Source organism: Poromitra crassiceps (assembly GCF_964638095.1).
Source record: "Poromitra crassiceps genome assembly, chromosome: 6".
Lineage (NCBI taxonomy): Eukaryota > Metazoa > Chordata > Actinopteri > Beryciformes > Melamphaidae > Poromitra > Poromitra crassiceps.
In genome coordinates, this window is record NC_139627.1 from 30,628,969 (window position 1) to 30,648,661 (window position 19,693).

The window sequence follows — 19,693 nt, forward strand, 5'->3', positions numbered from 1 at the left end:
TGAGGCTCAGAGGAAGCCAATCAGGCCAGACACTGCTACTGTGCATGGTGATATACTGTACAAATAAATAAGGTCCAATAGAAAGACTTTAAGACTGAATGTTTGAGTGAGTATGGGACAGAGTGGTGTAAATTGTGTTTGTCCTGGTCCTGTAACGGGGGGTGGTGTCACTTTGACTGACAGGGACAGCCTCTCTCTCCTTTTGGCCACCACATACTGTATTTAATGAGTCAGGAGCTCTGGGCCAATCAGAGCACAGAATCACACTTCTCCTTAATCAATCAATATATCTGATCAGCTTCTCTCCTGTGTGACGATAGGCCTCCGTCACCAATCAAAGTCCAGGCCCAGAAACAGCTAATCCAGGCTGGATTAACGGGCAGCGGCTGAGTGAGTGACAGGTGGGAGCTTGCATAAATGGCCGCCCTCTCCTGTCATGCCCCCTGAGAGACCGGCCAATAGGGAGTGGCCTCGGGGCGATGATGCAGATTTGCCCCCTGGTATATAAAGTTAAACAACCATATTGACACTTCTGAGCAGTTGGAGCATTCCCAGCCTTGCCTCGGGTGTAGGGATTGCAAGGGGAACAAAACTACACGGCGGCGTCCCTCTGTGTAGTTTTGTTTTTTGGGGATATTTCGAGGTTCAACCCGTTCTCACCTTGGATTTTGCTGGAAACGTTTCTCTGGATAAGGAGATTGTTGCTCTAGTCACCTGGGCTCAGTCCCAACACATCAAGGCATCCTTGTGGATACAAGTGAGTAGTTTTTGTGACAAAGTGTGTCAGCGTTCTCAGTGGAATACGGCTTTTTGCCTTTGTTTCTGTGCTGTTTTGGGACGTTCAAGGTTGCCATATGCCTGCGATTGGTGCAATGATTTCAGAAAAGCCAAGAATAGCCGCTGATAGCATGAGAGTGGCGTCTCAGCTGGGTAGCCATGTCTTTTTAAGGGAATCAGCAGCGGGGGCTATCAGTTGCACCTCCAGCTATGTGCCACATGGTGGCTGTCAATCAAGCCGCGGGGCTACGGGGTATTTTTGGCCACTGCCATATCTGTCCCTCAGATTCCATTCTAAACATCAGAAGTTCAACCATTTTTTTATTTTATTTCTCCACGTGAATTTTATGAAACGTTTGACTCGAATATTGTTTGATAAGAATGTGATTGTGTTGACATGGTTTGTGTGATGACAAGGAGGAATTTGAGTCACTTGAGGCCTTCATTCTAAATATCCTGCCCTGGCTTGAGGGCCTCAAATCGTATCTCGGTATTTTTAGGCTGAATGGTGATACACAATATATATTTTTTCTACAAAGTTGGAGGAAATGTTCAATTGTAAATTGAATTTCACAAAATATTGACACAATGAGATTTTTGATCATCAGTAGTGTGGAAGGACTACTTTGCTTAGTACTTTATTACTGCTCTTTTGCACTTCTGGTTAGATGCTAACTGCATTTTGTTGTCTCAGTACTTTGTACTCTGTGCAATGACAATCAAGTTGAACCTAATCTCACCTAAAAGTGGGTAAAGGCAAATAATAGAACAGTCTGGTGAGTTCAGAAAATGACATAATTTGACTGTAATGCAGCCTTTAATACCAGGAAATGACATCACCATATTACTATATCCAAAATGTTTAGAAGACCATCTAGTCTCATATCACCATATTGATATATTATTGATATATATCCCAGACCTATGTTGAACTTAGTGAAGTCTTGTTCTGCCGTTAAGACACATGGTCCTCCAGTGTCCCGGCCTGCCATGCTGTCCCCAGTCAGGCCAGGCCATGCTGTGCCCAGCCAGACCATGCTGTCCCCAGCCAGGCCATGTCTCTGTCCACAGCCAGGCCATGTCTCTGTCCCTCTCTGGTGGGGCCTCTGTATCTTTTAATTCGGTCACTTCAACATTTTTATTTATAAAATATCTTAAAGGGGAACCCATTACTATTCATAAATCAGAACTTTCATATTACTTTACTTAGTTACATCTGTCTCTTTTACTCGCAGTATGGCTGACATTCATTTCAGTTTTGAATTTCAACGTTTATTTGAATAGGGACAGATACATGGACAGAATATTCAAACGAAAATAGTCTGATGGCACATAATTATAACATTTATAGCCTAAGCTAATTTGCGATGAACAATGTTAAAAACAAATATACAAGACAAGACATATTCAGACAGTGGGTCCAGTATTGGTCATTAAATATTTTGTTTGGCTGGTTAGACGTCAGTGTTTGGATGTTTGGATGCTGTTTACATGTTAGTCATTGAGTTAATGTTCTTTATGTGAAGAATAACCCCCACATGACAGTCAGTCAGTCCTCAACAGGGACATAGAGAGATATTTTTGGCTCTACTGATACTTATAGCCCAGGACTAACTGACGGACTACAGCTGCTTCTGATTACAAAATAAATAAAACAAGTTTCTACATTAAGCGAATTGCTCTGTTGTGTTGGTTTTATAATGAGAGCTTCCTGGTGGGTTTGGAGAGTGAAAGGAGCATTGGTATCTGTTGACTTTCAGCTGTGGAGCTGTAAAAAGACCGTAAATGAGTCATAAACTCATTAAGGTTCCTCAGGCCAGAGAGCTGAAGGACTTGTGAGTCAGTGTGTGAGTGAGTGAGTCAGTGCTGTAAACTGTGTGAACTCAGGGACCAGAGGCTAGTCTCTTTCCTCATTTGGCTCTTCTCTGTGAGAGTCTGCTGAAGAAAACGAGTTCCAGTAGGGTGTGAGCTGCGTTTGTCTTTAATGGCGTTAGGCTGGCAGAGTGTTAAAGGGTTAAAGTTCAGGGGTTTGGAGATGAAAATCAAGCAGAAAGTTTCCTCTGTGCTCCTGTCACAGTGATAGAGTATTTAAATCATGGTTCTCAAAGTCTGCTCTGGGGACCTCCAGGTGTATTGACTGAGGGGGTTCCAATCAAAAAAGGGGGATCATTTGTTTTCACTATAATTCCATCCATAAGTAACTCAACTACAGAATGTATGCCTGTTTTGGTAATAGGTTTCATACACTTTCTGTAATAAAACATCTAAACATCTAAATGCCATCTTATCAAATGGGGGTCTGTGGTCTAATTTGGGTCAGTTTAGGGTCCTTGATGTGAACAAGTTTGAGAACCACTTGTATAAGTAACTGGCTGTATGTGGCATGTGCTTCTGAACAGCGAGGGCCTGGAGAGAGAGAGAGAGCTGGGAGCACTGAGAGGTAGGGTTGGGTATCATTTGGATTTAAACTATTCTGATTCCTCCTAACATAGCATTGCTTGTTGTTTATTATTAACTTTTGCAAACATCGACAGTTTATAATTTTTTGTATACAATTTTAAATTAACACTTTATGCAGCGGTCTGTGTACGCCACTTAATAATAATAATTTATGTTCGGGTGGAAACTCAGACTTGAAATATATTCTGCACACAAAATTTGTTTAGGAATCAATAAGCACTAAGCAGAATCCATTCCTTTTCGATTCCTTTGGAGTTTCAATTCCTTTAAAATCAGAATTTTGGAATCAGTTTCCAACCCTACAGAGAGGGCCTGTACATGCAGCGCTGTGGGCTCTGAGGCCAGATGCTAATAATAGCCTGGTCTGGTCTGGTCTGGTATGGAACAGCTAGATATAAGAGCTTTCACACTGCGGTCAGTCAGTGGGTCAGGTCACATGGCTGCTGTTGAACATTTACACTGCAAAAACTGACAATATTTGTTCAGTGATGTTATCTTCTGTGCAGACTTATCGTATATGAAGTAGCCTACTATAGAGATGCCATAATGAATGGATTAGTTGTCAACTATTACTCTGCAACTATTTTGTTAATCAGTTTGAGTAATTCTTTAAGAGGGGAAAAAGTCAACATTTTCTGATTCCAGCTTGTTAAATGTGAAAATGTTCTGGTTATTTGCAGGTTTGTTTACTCCTCTGACATTAAACTGTATATATTTGGGTTGAGGACAAAACTACGGTAGTCTCGCTTGCAAGACTATCTCTGTTTCGCGCTGTACCAGCGCAGGAGTGAGTCTGGCTTTTACTCTCACTCTGGTCTAGCGGGAAAAAAGGCTCTGTTATATTTACAGCCATCCACCGAAAGCACAAAGCAGGCCTGCTTTATTATTGCACAATCAAAATCTTCGTCAAAACTTGCCATTTTCAGCCTGTAGCCACGCTAGATTGTTAGCTAGTGTTGTTGTTGTCTCATAGCGGCGGAGGCATTTGAGAGTGACACGCAGGGAGCGGAAAGGGATTTCCCTTCGCTCCGACTGAAATTGTCAGAGCCAATGGCAGAGCTTAGACCCCCAGCCTGCTTCCAGTGAGTCAGAATAGTAGAAAACAAGACATTTGAGGAGATCATCTTGGGCTGTATATCAAGTGCAATTTATTCAAATCAGCCAGTGCAGTGAGATAATTTGACGAATAATATCATGAGAAGATACTGGATACTTTTTGGAGTGTGGCGTTGACTCCATGTGAAGGGCAACTGGGGTGTTTTCAAAATGGTGTACACTGTGCTATGGTTTCTGGATTTAACGTAATTTTTCCTCGAAAGGTGCGCAACACTATGCAATAGGCTTTGAGGTATGTTGTTTGTTGTTTGGTGGGCATGTCAGGTGTTATTCAATTAGCAGCGACTTGTATATAAACCCTGCCATTTAAATAGGCACAGTGGATCCAACAGATAGCTGCAACACTTGCGTCACACAACAGGGTGTCCAAAGCACCACCGTTTCCATTGAAATAAATGGTTTGCTATGTGTTCTCGGGGCTGAACTCAACCCTGGTTGATTTGCTGTGGGGAGCGTGGTCATCTCCCCCGGGTGGTGAAGAGGTCAGAGGCTCTCTGACAGCTGAGCAGAGTTTCTGGAGACACCTGCTCATTCTGATGAGTTAACAGGCTGCCAGCTGCCACCGCAGCATCTTGCCTGTCAATTTTACAACCGCCCACATGGGGTCAAAATAGACCTGATTTTTCTTTTTTGTTTATTTTAAATTAACCCATTAGCCTACTAACTACTATATTTAGTATGTTAGGGAAAAGCCCCACAGATTTGTGTGTTGTTTTTTAGAGGTAGAAACACAATTTGCTGTGGAAACTGTCAAGACGTGTCTACACATGAGTAAATAAACATTTTTGATATTTATCATGCCTTAATTGGTACACAAATTAGATTTTCTTTTGAAAATGCAAAAAAAATAATCACAATGTTTATCCTTATTTGATTTAAGAAAGATGTGTGCTGTAGCCTCTTACTTTGACTGATTTGAAAAAGGTCAATGGATTTGTGCTTGGCTCAGCTAGTACTTTACAGTAAGTAGAAATTAGGAAATTCCACTTTGGACATGAATGGGGTAAAGCCTGATTGGCTATCTTCTGAGGAAACATTAGAAAATTGAACAGATCAGGTGTACCCCCCTCCTCATCCCTCTCTCTCTTTCTCTCTCTCTCTCTATCTCTCTCTCTCTCTCTCTCTCTCTCTCTCTCTCTCTCGCTCTCTCATTAAATATGCCTATGGTCTCTCACAGCCCAACGCTCACATATCAAACAATACAGCTGCTCCTCTGAAGGCTGCTCACACAGTGCCAGTCTATACAAAAATAATATGTGTCAAATCAGCTCATTATATGATTGTAGTATATGATATGTAAGGCTGCGACTAACGATTATTTCCATTCCATAGTTTTTAATCTGTTGATTATTTTCTGGGTTAATCGATTAGTTGTTTGATCAATTAGTTAAAATAGTCAGAAAATGGTAAAAATGTGGATCAGTGTTTCCGAAAACCCAAGATGGCATCCTCAATGTTATGTTTTGTCCACAACCCACAGATATTTAGTTTACTGTCATAGACCTGCTGAAAACAACTGCATAGACCTCGTTAACTTGCTGGCCTTGCTTTTGACCAGCTTTACACGGTCAACTTACTGGTCTTGGTGGTGTAGGCTCTAGCTTAGAGTGTGTTTTGCTTAGAAGAGTGTGTGCACATCAAAACACACTCTAAGCAGTAACACAATGACATGTGATGGGTTTCATACACTTTATGTAATAAAACATCTAAAGGCAAAAATCGTATCAGATGGGGGACCCTGGGACAACATCGAATTAAATGGGGGCCTGTGGGACAAAATCTTATCAGATGGGGGCCCAGGTCCATGGTCTAATTTGTGTCAGTTTATGGGTCCGTGACATGAAAAAGTTTGAGAACCACTGCTCTAAGGTCACCAGCAAAACCTGGGTTGTGCTGGTGAACTTAGATGTTTTGGGCACTTGTCTGCTGGCCTTGCTGGTGACCAGCGTATGTTGGTGGTTTTTGCTGGTGTACACTGGTGCTGTCATGGCTATATCATGTATTCATTAATCTGAATGCCATTCTGTATTATGGTTTCGGGAATGGGGGTTACATTACATAGATATTGACGGGCACATTAAGACGAGCACATGGATATATTGCACTTGAAGATCCGGTGTAGTGTTGATTTTGTCAGCTTTTTTTAAATTTAGTCTTCCTGTGTCAAATATCCTTGTTAGTTTTTATCATATTAGTCAACCTCATCCTATTTTTATTTAGTCAAGTTTTAGTCGACTAAAAGTCTGAGTATTTTGGTCTCATCTTAGTCAAAGAAAACCATAACTATTGTTTCTTTAGAATTTCCAAACTCATTGGAAAGATCTATTCATCTTTTATTATGGAATGGTATTAAGGTTTGAACGTACCATACAGACACAGATTTGGCTGTTGCGCTGTGTGCGATATTATTGGCTTGCCATTATACACCCCACGTGGACCTCGATGTCTCCGCCTAAATGCGTCCAGAGACAGCCAAACAAATATAAACAGCATCGAAATCAGGCAGGGGCACTGTTGCTCCACATAAACACATTGCCACAGTATTGTATGGGTCAGAAGTTATGTTTTTGAGGGGAAACTTTTCTATAAGTCTATAATGTTTTTTTTAATAAAATAGCCGTATACTATACCTTTAAGTAGTTGTTCAAATGGAAGGATGGCGTATGACTGAATGCAATGCTACAATTATATATAGGTCATGTCAATTTCATTCGACTCAGGACAAGCTGGCTTGTTAACTAGCTAGCTAGCTGTTAGCTACATTAGCTAAGCCCACTGCCTGCTGCTCTAACTACTTCATCGGGCTCAAAACACTACTGAGTGAGCAAAAGTTTCTCCTGTTAACCAGTTCGAGTCACACTCTTTCCAATAGGAGCATCAGCTTTGAAATCAGTTGGCCCGTTGTTGAACTGTAAGCAATAATGCAGCTTGCAGCTAAGCTAACGTTATGGTGTTTCCTGCCTAACTTGAGCTGTAGCGCAGAGTATTGAAGGCAAGAGACAAAGCTCTTGTGCTTTTTTAACCAGTTTTTGACAACAGCACAGCAGTTATGATGTTGCAGTGCACAGGCTAACTGACAACAGCACAGCTGTTATGATGTTGCAGTGCACAGGCTAACTGACAACAGCACAGCAGTTATGATGTTGCAGTGCACAGGCTAACTGACAACAGCACAGCTGTTATGATGTTGCAGTGCACAGGCTAACTGACAACAGCACAGCAGTTATGATGTTGCAGTGCACAGGCTAACTGACAACAGCACAGCTGTTATGATGTTGCAGTGCACAGGCTAACTGACAACAGCACAGCTGTTATGATGTTGCAGTGCACAGGCTAACTGACAACAGCACAGCAGTTATGATGTTGCAGTGCACAGGCTATCAGGCTATAAAAAAAAAAAAGAAGCTGACTGGAGGGGGGCTGCCTATTGTTTTATTTGCAGAACATTTTGAAATTAAACCGACGTTTGGTTTCAAATTTAGGCTGTATGTCGACATTAAATGTTTGCAGAAATGTAAAAAGCATTTCCATGTAACAATATTAGTGTTGCTGGAGTATGTAACCATTTCAGAGCCGTTGTTGTGAAACTACAAAGAACATTATCCTCTAACTAAACAGATCCTGTTTAGTTGATGGGACTTAAAAAAAAAACGGTCACTGTTAAGAGTTCTTCACCGGGTTGAAAGGCCCAGACTCTCTCTCAGGGGTTTGCAGGTTCGGAGAACCCACCTGCTTGTCTTGTAGGTATGAACCTACATTTATTGTGGCTTGCTTTGTCATGGGCACGTCTGCCAGAACGTGGCTGCAGCCCCACCTTCCCTCCAGCCTTAGACCATCTAGAGTATATCTGATTATCTCATCTAGGCTCAGACCCTCTATACCATCTAAGACACCGCTGGCTATCACGTCTTGGCCCAGGGACCACCTAGGGCCCTGGCTGGTCATCTCATCTCCGCCCAAGCGCTCCAGCCTGGGGCACTGTTGGCTATGATGTCGGTCTGAGGGGTGCTATATTCTTGGTAATCGGATTCGTCGCTCTGCATGGGACTCAGTGGTCATGACATAGTAGAAGAACATGTGCACATGTGCACTGATACTTATAGCTTCCACTGGATAGTCATGAAGTTATGACATCATCAGTGGCTAGTCACGAAGTTATGACATCATCAGTGATGTGACATCCGCTGTCACAGATCCATTGTGATGTCATCGGCGTGGTGGTGATGTCATCACCGATATGTCATCCAGGGGTGTTGACGCAAAAGCTTTGTAACAATTTCCCCCTACTGCCCCGGTCGCTGCTCCACCCTCTGCCAATCTGGACTAGCACCATGCTTCCTCCGACACATGCACAGTTGCCAGCCGCTTCTTTTCACCTGATAGCGGGGAGCTTCACCGGCAGGACATAGTACGTGGGAGGATCTGGCTTCCCACCCGCAGACACAGCCAATCGTGCCTGTATCTACGCCCGACCAAGCCGGAGGTAACATGGGGGTGCGAACCAGTTTTAACCCACCTGCCTGTCTGTCTGTCTCCCCAGGGTGCCGACCAACATGTCAACACAGGCGCCAACGTTCACACAGCCGCTGCAAAGCGTTGTGGCACTTGAGGGTAGTGCTGCAACGTTTGAAGCTCAAGTTAGTGGTAAGAAGCTTGTCTTTTACTTCTCATTCCCTCCTGAAATAACATGTAATCTCCTCTCCTCCTCCTCTCTCTCCTCTCCTCCTCTCTCTCCTCTCCTCCTCTCTCTCCTCTCCTCCTCTCTCTTCTCTCGTCGTCCTCTCTCTCCTTTCCTCTTCTCCTAGTGGTAAGAACTAAGAAGCTTGTCTTTTACTTCTCATTGCCTCCTGACATTTCACTTCATAATTCAGTAGGATATAGGACAGTGGTGGAAGAAATACTCAGATCTTTAGACACAACTACTACACACAACACACAAGTAGCACACAACTACACACGACTATGCAACATCCACTGTCAGAAATGACCGTCTTTGATTTTGTTCTTGAACTGCACTCGTCTGATATGTTCTGAAACTAGTCTCTGTTAATATTTCATTTAAACAGAGTAAATGTTGCGGTAATTGGAGGGTAATTTTAAAGAAATCTAAAATAATTTACTTGCCAATTATCACCTACTTACCATCAAATTTGAGGTAAATGTTGGGTTAAGTTGAGGGTAATTTCAAAGAAATTTCAACTAACTTACTTGCTAACTATCACCTATTTACCATGAAATTTATGGACCTGTAAAATGAAGTGTTAGGAAAAACAAGTGTTTGGAAGTCCAGTGTTTTGTTACCAGTTCACTGGTATTTTTTGGATGCTCAGTTCTCTGGTTGGTCTTCTCTTCACAGGTTCTCCAGTTCCTGAGGTGAGCTGGTTCCGTGATGGCCAGGTTCTATCGTCCGCCGCTCTGCCCGGTGCTCAGATCTCGTTCAGTGATGGGCGTGCTGTGCTGAGACTCCCCGCTGTGACTGCCGCACACAGCGGGAGGTTCTCTGTCAGAGCCACCAATGGAGCCGGACAAGCCACCAGCACCGCTGAGCTACTCGTCACAGGTCAGTCTCACACCACTTTCACTACATTTGATTATATATACCGGAGAGTACTGGAGGAATGAGTCCTAAAGTCCCGGCTGTTAGTACTTCCTGCTTCCATCGTCTCAAAGTCAATGGGATTTTTGTATGTGGTTAACAACATTCTGTGGTTAAAAGGGTCTGTGGTTAACAAAAGTTTATGAAACTGCGACTTTTGAAGCGGAAATGTAAATCTCGATTTTCAGAAAATGCTTCAAAAGTCATAAAAGTGGACAGAACAGATATCCTGTTGCAGATCTATTCACCTTATGTTGCCACGCCCACTTTTTCCTCTTCCGTGTAAGACGCAATTGGATTTGTTCTTCTGGTTCAGCGTTAGCCGGCCGGTAAACATCGATAAACTGTAAACTATGAATGAAGTTTAGCAACATTCAACAGCTACACTGCGGCCAACTTCAGTTACATGCTCATAGCGTTACTGCTGCGAGGAGCCGATGGCTGTACCCGGTCGGCATTTAACGTTAGTTACAAAAGCACGTCGACAGGGTTTTCTCACTGCCAGTAGCCTACAGTAGTCCGACCGGTCACACAGCCAGCGCTCCTCGCTGCTCGTTAAAAATGTCCAAATAGGCGTTATTCTGATAAACTGGTCACATATTTGGAATGTTATGTTCTCATCCGAAAAAATAATACAACTTTATAACAGTTCGTTTTTTTGCTTGAAAACAGCTTTTTGGTAAGTCTAAAAATGATTAAGGTAGGCGTAATCTACGATTAATCTACGATTCCAAAATGACATATATGCAGAAGCGTCCTGATATGGGCAAATAATAAGTAATTAAGTAAGTTTTATTTGACAATTTTTTAAAGCACATATAACACTGCTTCACAGAAGACAGACATTATGAAACAAAAAAACTGCAGAGGATTAAAACACAACAAAGCCACAGGCTTATTTCCATTGTGGTCCTCTGGGGGAAAAGGAAGGGGGATGGCTGACAGGATTGTCAGGTGCAAATACAATACTTACGACTCTCAATACATAAATACATACCTACATATAGCAATTAACATAAAATACAATATACATTCTCGCCCTGATACAGTGCTGATACAGTACCTACCTATTCTAAAAGAGTGGATGCCAACAATTTTTTAATTGCCGTCTTAAAACTGCTCTGACTGTGCCTCAATAAGCTTCAGTGATGCCGGAACTTTGTTCCATTCAATGGCAGCAGAGTACAGAAAAGTATTCTTACCTACTAGAGTCCTATATTTAAAAAGTCTGATATTCGTTGTGCTGCCTCTGGTGGCATAGCTGTGGATGTCCCTAAAACGGTTAAAGTAGTTGTAAAGATATTTGGGGACTGCATTGTGTATGATACATACAGTATTTATTTGTGTATGTACTGCACTGCAGGCACTTTCTCTATGCATATGTTTGCGCACTGCACAGGCACAGGCACTTGTTTACCTCTCTTATTTCCATGTCCCTGCCAGGACTGGCTCTCCTATCTTTTTTATCTTGTTTATCTTTTTATTGCCTCTTCTTTTTTAGTATTTTAACATGCTTTTTATCCTTCATCTGTACTTTATTTGTATGTGCAACTGGAAGCTGCTGTACAACAGAATTTCCCTTATTAATACAGTATTTATCTATCTATCTATCTATCTATTTTATGGGTAAGTCCTAATTTAATTTGGATGATTCTTTTTTGAACTGGGAGCCAGTTTAGCTGTTGGAAATGTGCTGGGCCAAGGTGGGTCCTGGGAGGCAGCTTTAACACCACCCTAGCTAATTTATTTTGGGGAATCTGAAGTTTGTTCTTCAAACACTGCGCTGTGCTGGTAAACCAGGAGGTGGCAGCATAGTCAAAATGGCATTGTACCAATGCTCCTGCCAATGTTCTAAGTGTGGGAGTTTCCAACAGAACAGATTTTCTGGCCAAATTCTTTGTTTTTTGTCAGATTTTTTTAATGGCTTTATTGGCCATGGCATCCCCATAAGGTGAATACTGTCTCCATTTATACCAATACTTCAGTTATACTATCCTTTAAAGGGACAGTTCACCCCTAAATCAAAAATGCATATTTTCCTCTTACCTGCTATTTATCTATCTAGATCATTTTGGTGTGAGTTGCCGAGTTTTGGAGATATCGGCCGTAGAGATGTCTGCCTTCTCTTGTGTCCATGAAGCATGACTTAGACTTCATCCCCCCAGCCCCGTTATTTTTTAGTTTTTGCTCCAGCTGAAGTGTTTTATGCTCACTCACAAGTCAGTAGGTCATGGGTTGGCTTGGTTCCAGCCTTAAAACTCGTTACATAAGGATTTTTCAAAATGTCTATGGAGAAAATGAATGGGAAACTCACTTCCAGGGCAAGAGATGTCACGTGACTGTTCAGCTCTATACCTGCAGCCTACTTCCATTGAGTCAGACTAGTAACTAGTAATGACGTCTGGCAGTAACTGAACTCGTCTCGCTGTGTTTGCAGCGGAGACGGCGCCGCCCGCCTTCCTCCAGAGACTGCAGAGCTGCACGGTGAGACAGGGCAGCCAGGTGAAACTGGACGTCCGTGTGACAGGAATCCCTACACCTGTGGTGAAGTTCTACAGAGAGGGAGCAGAGATCCAGAGCTCCCCTGACTTCAGAATCCTCCAGGAAGGAGACCTCCACAGCCTGCTGATCGCTGAGGCCTTCCCCGAGGACTCTGGCACCTACTCTGTCAACGCTACCAACAGCAGCGGACGAGCCACCTCAACCGCTGAGCTGCTGGTTCAGGGTGAGACTCTGTCTTGACAGACCATCACATGGGTCTCTGGGATGTAGACACCCAATCATGTTAAAGGGACAGTTCACCTCAAATTCAAAAATACATATTTTTCCTCATACCTGTGGTGCTTTTGGCATGATGGAGCAGTGGTTAGCTCTGTCGCCTCACAGCACGAAGGTCATGGGTTCAATCCCCGTTCCATCCCAGGTCCTTTCTGTGTGGAGTTTGCATGTTCTCCCCATGTCCGTGTGGGTTTCCTCCCTCCATCAAAGACATGTATGTTATGGGTGTTGTCTAGCAACCCCAGCCCGTAAAAACCCACTTGCTACAGAAACCACCAAAACATCTTTGGTGTAGTGTGGTTGCTCAATTTAGGAGTCTATTGGGAATAAGAAGTAGTGCTACTGCACTTATCCATCTAGATTTCTTTGGTGTGAGTTGCAGAGGTTTGAAGATATCGATCATAGAGATGTCTGTCCTCTCTCTAATACAGTAGCTCCAATGGAACTAGGGAAACATTAATTTGAAAAACTGTTACAACTGTTACAATTAAGCAATACACCAGAGGGTGTGCTTTACTGTCATTATGGGCACGACAGTGATGCGGCAGGACCGAGGTGCAGCCGAGGTCCGTACACGTCACTGAAGTGACGCTGAAGTGTCGGAAACATGTCGGAACTACATGTTGTATAACTCGCATTAGGGCCACAGCTCATCTCTCGACATGAGCCCTCATATGTTCAGGTTCAATCTAGCCACGGCGTACATTATCTCAATCCCGCACTGGTCAACCTAATGTTACAGGTCAGCAGAAATGCATCCGATTTCATTCATTAACTTGGCATCTTTTGTTATCTATCTATTGAGAGAGAGAAAACAAGGGCAACTTCGGCCCAGGACCACGTGTGTCATGTAGCAACCAGCCGACCTCATGCAACTGAAGCCCATTCAACTGAAGCCATCGTCTGGTTCCAAAAACGTTATCCTCAAAACAGCCCAAGTTTGGAAGGTTTAAAGCCTGATGACATCACTAATGACATCATCACCGTTATCATTCCCGAATGAATGAATGACCCCAAAAAGCCTTCTCTTGACCACGTGCTTCTGCACACCGTAAAAAGATTATGAGCTGACCTGCTATGGTCAACATTCTAGGTCAGTGGGGTAAACAGAGCTGTACAGCCAACAGTGAAAAAGTGGGTTTTGAAGGCTTTTTTGGAAGAGTATGAAAGACAGAGTTTGAACTGTCAGGTGATGACAGCCCCCCCCCCCCCCCCACCAGTCACAGTTTACCAAAGAGATACCTGTCATCATGTGGTGCTTGTCAAAGTGGATTTACATTTTATGATCATATTCAGCCAGACAATGACATGGAGATTTACAATGGTGAGGGTAAAAAGCAAAAACCATTAGATGCATGCTTCCTTCTGTGCGTTGAGATGTTGGTAGGTGTAGTTCGGTCGAAAGAAAATTGTTCCTACATGACATGCCATCCATTGTATTCGAGAGAAGGCAGACATATGGCCGGTATCTCCAAAACTCTGCAACTCACACCAAAACCATCTATTCTAGATGGATAAATAGCACAAGAGGAAAAATATGTTTGGGAAGTTCTTTTGTTTTCCATCCAACAGTCCCCATTTCACTTGTAAAATTACTAAGAAAAAAATCATGATCAAAGCTCACAAAACTCATCTGCTCACACCTTTACAACCTGGTCTCACGGCAGTTTGTGAAATAGTAATCCATACATGTAATGTCATGTAATCTATAGACTTGAATAGTAATCTATAATGTAATGTACCATAGATATCTATAGACTTGTGCACATGGACATGATTTCTGTATTTCTTTCTGTGACACTCGGCACGACATTCAAACCCGTTTACGTTTGCCTTTGTTGCAGACGACCTGGGTTCGATCCCCAGTGTTTTCAAAGTACATTTCAACTGTAAGCCACATTAAACATTTTAAACATTTTTCTTATTTAACCATGACCAAAGCTAACCATAACAACCAACCTAATTCAGCATTTTCAAATTGGTGGTGGAGGAATGTATTTAAATTTGTGGTGGAGGAACGCAATTGTGACGTGTCCATGTACATAAATATAGATTACATTTTTGTGACCATTTCATATAGTTTTTGTGAGACTGTGTTGACCTATAATTTGAAAAAGAGAAAAAGCCAACTCCAATTGTCTTTCTTGTTGATTTATTCACCTCATACACCTGGGCAGCAGCATAATTTGTCCCTTGCTCCTCTCCATAATTAATGATATCCTTTTTAAGTTTGCATCCATTTGCTATTTTGATTTTTTTGCCAATTGATATTCTTATTATAATGGTTCTGTTGCTTAGTCATTTATCTTTCTGTTTCTGATTTAATGTTATTAAATTATATATTATATATTTTTTACATTATATTTTTTTATTTGTTGGCGCTGCAGGTTTTTTTGGCTGTTGTAACCGTGTTGTAGCTTGTGAATATAACGTGTGATGTGCCTGTCTGTCCATGTGTCCAGGCGAGGAAGCCGTTCCTGCTAAGAAGACTAAGACTGTGGTTTCAACCTCTCAGATTTCACAGACTCGTCAGACCCGAGTGGAGAAGGTAGAGCGGACATGTTGTGGAGTATAACTTTAACAATAAATATAATTATAGAATTATAAAGTGGGCAAAATCCAAAACATTACATTCAAGCAAGCAAGCATATAAAAGTGTATAGAGTACCGGGATGATGTATGTCGAAAGTCCGGCCGGGGGCCAGTTGCGGCCTGCAGACCAATTTTTAAACGGCCCGTGGTTTGTCTCTCAAAATATACTATACTAGGCTGCACGGCCTCGCCCATAGCTCGGCCTGTTGCTCACTAAATGTTATTGTATCAGTGATGTCACAATGCCTCCGTGTGTGTGTGTGTGCCATATATATATATATGTACATATATATATGTATATATATATATATATATATATATATATATATATATAAGGGCTGTCAGCGTTTTTATTGCGTTAATCGCATGCCGCTATTTTGTCCCTTCGTCGCACCGTACTTGTAGTCAAGCCGTTCGGTTTCCTGTCTCCTGCCTGTGCAGGCAGGCATGGAAGAGAACGACAGCAATACGCTTTTAAATGGCTCGTTTTACTTCCCAAATGGCGCAGTGGATAAGTCAAGAGCCGTAGTTTGCACCTTGTGTAAAACGGAATTAAAATATCACCGCAGTACATCGAGTTTGAGGCGAGCGATCACCTAAAAGTAGCTAGCAGCCAGCTAGCAGCCAGCTAGCTAGCGCGAGACTCCTCACTCATTCTTCCTTCAGAGTCTCGGATGCGCGGGTCCTCTAACCACTGGGAGATCGGCTCCAATGGCTTCACGCGATATACACGTTATCAATACACAGTTTCCAACACCGAGCCATTATTCACATGGAAGTGCCAATGTTTTTAGCTCAGATACAGCCTTCTTCGGCTGTGTCATTTTGGGTTTCGACTGCTCCACAGCGCCGCCGCCGGAAGTATCGGTTCTGGAGCGTTCTGGAGTGTTTACAATTATTGTGCATTTAATTTTCTATTCAAGATGCATTTTGTAGACATTTTGTGACCTCCTGTCTACATTGCACTTCTATTGAATTGAAAATAAATCTAAAATTCAAGATCACAAAGTACATTTATTTGCATTCATTTGATTCCCAATCATGACACACTGGTTAGTTAGTTAGTTAGTTAGTTAGTTAGTTAGTTAGTTAGTTTTTATTTCCGTGTCATGCCATTTCTGGCCCATCCCACATGGGATTACAAGACACTATCACACCAAATTATATATAAACATAACATCCGGTTGTACCTCAATATACAAACAAAATAAACAAAGTATATAATATATACACATACGCATGTACATATACATACACATATACACACTGTACATACATACACTTTTTTTTCTTTTTTTTCTTACATTGCCTTTTCCTGATAAAGAGCTTTTTTTCTCATGTCCCAGGCTTTTTCCAAATAAGAAGCCAGTCCAAAAGTTTCATACGTAAACAACCAACTCAAATTATGTGCATCATCATTGTTAAACTGCCAACAACGTATGAACACGTTTTCAGAATCCAGCTGTTCCCTGCCAACAACGTGTTTACACGTTTTTGGCATCGATTTTTTTTTTTTGACGGTGGGTTGTGCATCTAACCCTTTTACATCTCTTATATAATTATTGGAGCCACCGAACGTTTACAACCCATTCCACCGACCCACTAAGTGGCAACAGTGCTCTCCTGGCTAGAGGAAGGAAAGCATTTTTTTAACTTGTCACGCCATTCTCAGCCCAGCCATTCTCATGAAAAATGGATGGGGGAAAACGCTGTCCTTTTCGCGCTGATTGCTGGCGATGCGGGATTGCAAATTTACATAATAGATTCAGCCGATCTACTATGATCGGGTGATAGATTACAGGTGGAGGAACACACTTTGAAACACGCAGCATAAATATGACCAGAATCGCAAAAGCTTCTCTCAACCAAAACTCCAAACGAGCGAGTCCATCGCGACTTCCTCAAACAGCGGCCGTGCAGACATGCAGGCACAGGAGAGCAGCAAAGCACTGACTGGTGACAAGCTTGTCCGCCCACGGAGGGAGGAGTTGAAGCAACTCGAGAGGGAGGGAGAGAGAGAGAGAGAGAGAGAGAGAGAGAGAGAGGGAGGGAGAGCGAGAGGGAGGGAGAGAGAGAGAGAGAGCGAGAGGGGGAGGGAGAGAGAGAGAGAGAGAGAGCCAAAAATGAATGGTTAAAGTGACTGTTCCATCCAATTTCACAAAAAGCCGTTTATCTCTGAATATTCTTTCTGACGCTAAAACCATGCTGTATTCAACTGCTAATGCTTACATAACTACTAACTCTACAAACTAACTCTTTTAGACAGAGAAAGTACACATTCTATTAGTACTTTTGAGATATTGTATGTTCACAAACTCCAAGCTGAAACGAATCCTCGGCTCTTGTAAAATGAGCCATAATCCTCAAAAAACGGCTTGGCAGAAGCTACCTACAGCAAAAAAAAACGGCTGGCAGTCAATGTGTTAAGAAAATCAAAATCTGTTTTTATCTTACTGAACAAAATATTGCGCGGTTCACTATAAAAAGGACAATAAATAACAAAATGAAACTCATTTTCTATGTCATTTAAACAACACATTGAACACACCCGCTCTTCTTCTTCCAATCTGACATACCGTCCAGTTTCGATCATAAGCGGTAAAATACCAGATCTCAGCTGGGCACATAAGCCTCTCTGCTTTTTTGATAAATTATAATTAACATAATTTTCAGTACCGGTTTTTAGTACCAGTATTACTGGTAATAATTATTAATATCTACTTAAAAATGCTTTGCAATGCAAAATAATAGCATTTTAAACATGCGATACAAAGATGCGATTAATCGCGATTAATTATAGTTAATCGCACGATTAATCGCGATTAAGAAAATTAATCTATCTACCGGTATATATATATATATATATATATATATATATATAGATGTGGCCCTCCACACAGTATTGGTTAATCAAGCAAGTTCAGTTTGTGTTTTTTGGCTTGTCTCTCAAAATATACTATAGTATATGTGGCCCTCCACACAGTATTGGTTAATCAAGCAAGTTTAGTTTTTTTTTTTTTCCATTCACCTAAAATTTAGGTGGGAGATTTAGATGGGGAAAAGTCTGTTGCTAGGTAATGTTTAGGTCCTAAATTAACGTTACCTAGCAACAGACATTTTCCCACTGGGTAGGTGGGACATGGCCACAGTGAAGAAGCGTAAAGTTGACAGCTGCTTTAACACATAACATCAAATAAACAAAATAGAACAATCAACAATAAAAACAACAAAATATATAAACCACACAAGTTCAATAACCATTTCAACGAAAGGCTCACACATTACTCTGTGTGAGCCTTCACTCAGCAATAATTTTTTCAGGTTTTTAAAACCATTCAGAGAATTTGCAGACTTAATTTCATTAGGGATCTTGTTCCACTCCTCTTCCCCGGTATAGAGGAATGTACTTCTCCCAACTTTTCTTTTCAGATTCTTCTTTTTCTTTCTTTCTTTTCAAGTTTGCGATGCTAGCTCTTGTGTTCCAGCTATGAGTCTCCCGAACAAACTGAAAGTACTTAGTACAATAATTTGGACAAAGGTCATGCAACATTTTATAGACCATGATAAGTTTTAACTGTTGAACTCTACCTTCAACGGGGAGCTAGTCTCGCTGGGCAGCCTCCTCTCCCTACCGTGAGATGAGCCCGGCGTCGCAGGTCTCCATAGTGGGATTGCGATGGGCGGCGCTTGGCAATCCAACTTGCCATTTTCAGCATGTAGCAATGAGCTAGCGTGTAGGTTTCTGCTGTTTTCTTAAAATCTGGATTTTTTAAAATCTCGTAAATTTTATGCTTCAAAATCATAAACATGGTCCTCATTTTTGAAGATTATCTTGCTGAACACAAAGGTCTCATTGACTTTGAGACGAGGAAACCAGAACTAAGTAGAAATAAAAAATGCTAATACTGAATTAGCTAGCCTAAATTACTCAGACAACTGTTCGTCTCCTCTCCTCTCCTCTCCTCTCCTCTCCTCTCCTCTCCTCTCCTCTCCTCTCCTCTCCTCTCCTCTCCTGCTTCCTCAGAGGATGGAGGCCAGTTTCCAGGCCAGTTCTGTGATGGAGGTGCATATGGAAGGACTGGCTCATAAGACCCCCCCGCGGGTCCCCCCCAAGCCAACCTCGAAGTCCCCTGGGGAGTCGCCCACGCCCACGCCGCCCACGCTGGCTGCCAAAGTGGCCGGGCGGCGGGAGCAGTCGCCCTCGCCCGTCAGACACGTGAAGGCCCCCACACCCACACCCGTCAGGTCAGAGGCCATCACACCCGTTACACCCCCCACACCCACACCTGTCAAATCAGAGGCCATCACACCCGTTACACCCAGGGGTCCCGCTGTGTCTGGATCCCCCAGCCTGCATCCACTGTTTTCACTGTC

The 19,693-nt window shown here is 42.3% G+C and overlaps 1 protein-coding gene across 1 annotated transcript in view; it reads left to right on the top strand.

Moving 5' to 3' along the window:
- Nucleotides 1–8,906: 8,906 nt before the first annotated feature.
- Nucleotides 8,907–19,693, top strand: part of LOC310777839 (titin-like) — a gene marked incomplete at both ends in the record, with an annotated part of 102,353 nt that continues 91,566 nt past the window's right edge. The window contains 5 exons of the mRNA XM_083638189.1: nt 8,907–8,997; nt 9,710–9,913; nt 12,387–12,674; nt 15,190–15,275; nt 19,344–19,564. Of these exons, the coding sequence (XP_083494315.1) occupies nt 8,907–8,997; nt 9,710–9,913; nt 12,387–12,674; nt 15,190–15,275; nt 19,344–19,564 (890 nt within the window). The remainder of the gene's footprint in view (nt 8,998–9,709; nt 9,914–12,386; nt 12,675–15,189; nt 15,276–19,343; nt 19,565–19,693) is intronic.